Source organism: Sinocyclocheilus anshuiensis, unplaced genomic scaffold (assembly GCF_001515605.1).
Source record: "Sinocyclocheilus anshuiensis isolate Anshui unplaced genomic scaffold, SAMN03320099.WGS_v1.1 scaffold1500, whole genome shotgun sequence".
NCBI classification, from domain to species: Eukaryota; Metazoa; Chordata; class Actinopteri; order Cypriniformes; family Cyprinidae; genus Sinocyclocheilus; species Sinocyclocheilus anshuiensis.
This window is the reverse complement of record NW_015537960.1, coordinates 1090851-1095269: the sequence shown is the minus strand read 5'-3', so window position 1 is coordinate 1095269 and position 4419 is coordinate 1090851. Positions and strand designations below refer to the sequence as shown.

The window sequence follows — 4419 nt, the reverse complement described above, 5'->3', positions numbered from 1 at the left end:
TTTATATTTGGATGTGACTACTTTGTCAAGCACAACCACTACACCACATGAAAAGTCCCTGACCGCAGCTCTGAAACACTATCGCTAATGTGTGAGAGGTTACACAGGAACAGAGAGAGCGCACCATCTCACTTCTTGTTTGTGAAACCCTTTATCTTAACTGTGGGACTCAATGTGACACATGGCTGGGTGGCCCCATTCATTTCCATTTATATGAATGTGAACGTTAATGTGTAAAGTTACAGTACCTTCTTCTGTGTATTTATCGTAAATAGAAGTACTCGGCCACATCACTGCGCAGCATCACCACAGAAGTGCTAAAAGTACTGAATGCTACAGAGGATCTGATTCACGGATCTGTGGTCGATGGACAAGGCCAGTCAGACCACAGTGACCTCTCGGTAATTCCCCCTGCCGAGGCCAGTAGACTGAATGAGCAGCTCAGCGGACTCGAGGAGAATGTACGGATTCTTTCAGAGATTAACATTTCTCATGCCACTGGGCATTTATGAGCTACTTCTCAATTTATTCAGATTCATTTCACTGTGTGCAGGTGTATGTGGCGGCAGGTACAGTGTACGGGCTTGAGGCTGAACTGGGGGATCTGGAGGAGTGTGCGCGCAGCATCAGTGGATCCACCACTGAAAGTGAGCTGTCTCATCTGGAGGACCAGGTGGCTTCTGCAGCAGCCCAGGTGCAGCAGTCTGAGCTCAAGGTGTGTTTGGCCTGGATGCTGTGCTCTCTCTCTCGCTTTCTGAATCTCAGCAGCAGCATCTCATAGCTCTGAATATGCAGTTACACTTGAATTAATGAGTAATATAACAAATGTTATTGTTTACTTAAACTATTTAAATTGTTTTAGTTAATTGAAATAAAGATAAATTAAAATGTAAATATAAATATTAGATGAAAAACTTACAGAAATGTTGCCTTGGAAACTAAGTGAAATTAAAAACAAAAATGAAATAATGAATTATGGGGGTAGAATTGTTGCATTATTCAAAATAAATAGATTATGATCCACAAATAAATGTAAAGCGATTAACAAAAAACAAATATTCACAAAATAAATATCCATATCCATCTCATCCAAACTGCTTCTCTGAAAAACTGGAAAACGCTGTTATGTTGGCTGTTGTGTGACGGCAATGTAACCTATTACATAAACTCGCATGTTTATCATGAGGTTGAACACAGTAATTTATTAGTCAGTTACTTGTTGACACTTTTCTTTCCATCTTGAATGACGCTTCGCTTCCATAACGCATTTGTATCCAGTACAGCATTGTTCCCATAGCTGTGATTTAAAGCGCTGTTTCTCTGGCATTTTCAAAGGCATGTAAAATATACTGTGGCTTGGCTTGATACACAGTCTAATGATTTAACGAAATACAATTGTAAACATCTTTAACTGTATACATTTTTATGGCCCTTATATTTCCTATTTGAGCCAATGCATATTATGAATAAAGTTATTTCAGGAAGAGACTGCCCTGATTGTAAAGTAAAACGTGATTGGTTATAGCGAGAACGTGCTACGATTGGTCAGCGAAGTGTGGCTGTTATCTGATTGGCTTGAGTAGACGGTGGGTGGAGTCCACGCATTTGTAGATTGTCAGCGTCTTGATGCTAGAAAGGTTTTAAAATCCACAAATGCACAGTGAGCGATCCACAAATGCGTGCAGCGATCTACAAATGTACAGGATGCGATTCAAAAATGAATGGCAGGCAAAGTTGTGTCTGTGACATAAAAATGTATTTGTGAATGTTTTTTATTTGCAAATCTCATTTTATTTATTTCTGAATTTAATTAGTTTGTGAAACCCTGAGATTTATTTGTTGATCTCATTCTATTTATTTGTCAATATGTTAAATTTTTTGTAAATCTCTTTACATTTATTTGTGGATCGTAATCTATTTATTTGGAATAATGCAACAATTCTACACCCATACTTTCTGCCTGGGTGTGAGATGTTGAAAAGCTCTGACATGATATTCAAATTAAAAAGAAAAGTTTGTTTTTTGAAAAGTGTCTCACTGAAAGTTTATAAACTCTTTTAATCGCATAAACAAGCAATATGACCCTCTGGGGCTCTTTGTCTACAGTGATTAAGAGCATCCGCCTTTATGCAGCAGCATGTGCTTTGACGAATTAATTAACACGCTTTGCAGGGTTTTAATCAGACTTTTTGTTTCCAACAGGGCGACAAGCGTGAGATGTTCAACACGGTCAGAGACATGATCTACGACTTGATCGAATGGCGCTCCCAGATCCTGTCCGGCACGCTCCCGCAGGACGAGCTGTCCGAGCTCAAACAGAAAGTCACCTCTAAGATGGACTACGGGAACAAGTATGAACACATACACACATAAGCTGCTGACTCGTGCTGATCGGGTCGTGAGCTGGAAGTCACGACTGCAGTCCGTTTCATAGAATCTGACTTTTAATGAGAGCGTTTTATTGCTCTTCATTTTTATTCAGGGTCTGTTTTTGCTATGAAGGGTCATTGTGAAAGACTTGCAGCACTTCAGATTTCAGCACTTTATCCGCTTTCATTTGGGGAAGAAAAGAAAATATGTTATTAATCAGCAGTGTGTGCTGTTATTTGGAGTTAAAAGTTTAATTCCTTAACCCTAAGTATTAAAAATAATGCTGACTCACAGCCTGTACGTACGTTTTCATATTTAAAGGATATGCCACTGACGATTCAAACGCGAGTTTTGAGCAGTTTAGAGTAGCGTTTGTAGTTTGTCATTTCTCCGATCACAAATGCAGACACACATAAGCTGCTGACTCGTGCTGATCGGGTCGTGAGCTGGAAGTCACGACTGCAGTCCGTTTCATAGAATCTGACTTTTAATGAGAGCGTTTTATTGCTCTTCATTTTTATTCAGGGTCTGTTTTTGCTATGAAGGGTCATTGTGAAAGACTTGCAGCACTTCAGATTTCAGCACTTTATCCGCTTTCATTTGGGGAAGAAAAGAAAAGATGTTATTAATCAGCAGTGTGTGCTGTTATTTGGAGTTAAAAGTTTAATTCCTTAACCCTAAGTATTAAATGGTGACGCTATTAGATGATTCTCATCTGGCAAACAATAAAACAAATAGACTTGCATTGAACGACCAGTAAGTATACCAGAACACTCTAGTAACCGCATAGCAACACCCTGGCAACCATCCACAACACCTGGTGGTGTGTTTTTGAATGTGCACTGCAGGCATTTTCAGAAAATCTTCAGGAAACTCACAAAAAACAAACCTAATTTAAATGGATAGTTCACCCAAAAATGAAAATTTGCTGTTAATTTACCCTCAGTCCATCCAAGATGTAGGTGACTTTTTTTCTTGAGTAGAACAGTAAAGAAGATTTTTAGCTGAAACTGTGGTGCTTGGTGATTCATAAAATGCAAGTCAGTGGCTTCCAGCACTTTGAGAGTCATAAAAATACATATCAAGCAACACAAAATGAATACCCATGGCTCCTGATGATATGTTGAGGTCTTATGAAGTGCAACAATCGGTCTGTGAAAGAAACTGAACATTATTATTACCTGTAATCAGTCTCAGGCAATAAAGTTAGTTCAGCAAAAAAGTCTTTGTTAAAGTGTTATAAGCCATGAACCAAACCAACCAGCTACAAGGTCATTCACAACATTACAGTGTTTTATTTGAAGCAAAAAGTATTTTAAAATCAGCCAAAAAGACAAAGGTACAAGACTATGTACTTAAGTTTAAGTGAGGGAAAGAACTACAATCCCATGAAGCATTACAAATAAAGTAATTGAATTAAAAATAGAGAAAAATAATTATATCAATAGAATTATATCTTGTATCTATAGAAACATATTTTTAAGCTTATTGCTAAATATGCATAAATGTACAAATATTTAAATATTTTGTCTTTACCTGATTTGCTTGCTGCATCTCTCTGATTGGTGGGATTTCATGTACAGCATATTCATGATAGCGCACACAGTGGGCATGTGTAATGTCATTTTTCACAAAATTCAGTTATATGCAGATTAAATAAGTCCTAAGGAAGCTTTTGACTTGTTTCCCGAGGCCACAAGAGGGCGCAATGAGCAAAATAATGCAGCGCATTAATTGTCAATTCAAATAACTGTCTATAAAAACGTGCATAACGTCTAAATTAACATATATAAATCAAATATAGTTTTGTAAACTGCATAAACAATTATGAACAAAACCGCATCATGTGTTTATGCATTGCTTAGCCAAATAAAAAGAGCCAAATCGCCAATCACACAGATTGCATTTAAAAACATATGAGACGCAGTGAAATGAAATAAACCTTCACAAATTCGCGTCGCGTTTTCTAAATGTTAAAACTGTTTTAACTTTGCATGACTTTCTTTGCATCTCTTGCATGAGACGCGAGTGCAGCAGTCATATTTGTCC

At 37.7% G+C, this 4419-nt stretch overlaps 1 protein-coding gene across 1 annotated transcript in view; it reads left to right on the top strand.

Annotated features, from left to right (window-relative positions):
- The window catches only part of LOC107666886 (dedicator of cytokinesis protein 1-like), a 262036-nt gene that overhangs the window by 52535 nt on the left and 205082 nt on the right, over positions 1–4419 (top strand). Inside the window, exon 6 of the mRNA XM_016458403.1 lies at positions 2203–2351. Within this exon, the coding sequence (XP_016313889.1) occupies positions 2203–2351 (149 nt within the window). The remainder of the gene's footprint in view (positions 1–2202; positions 2352–4419) is intronic.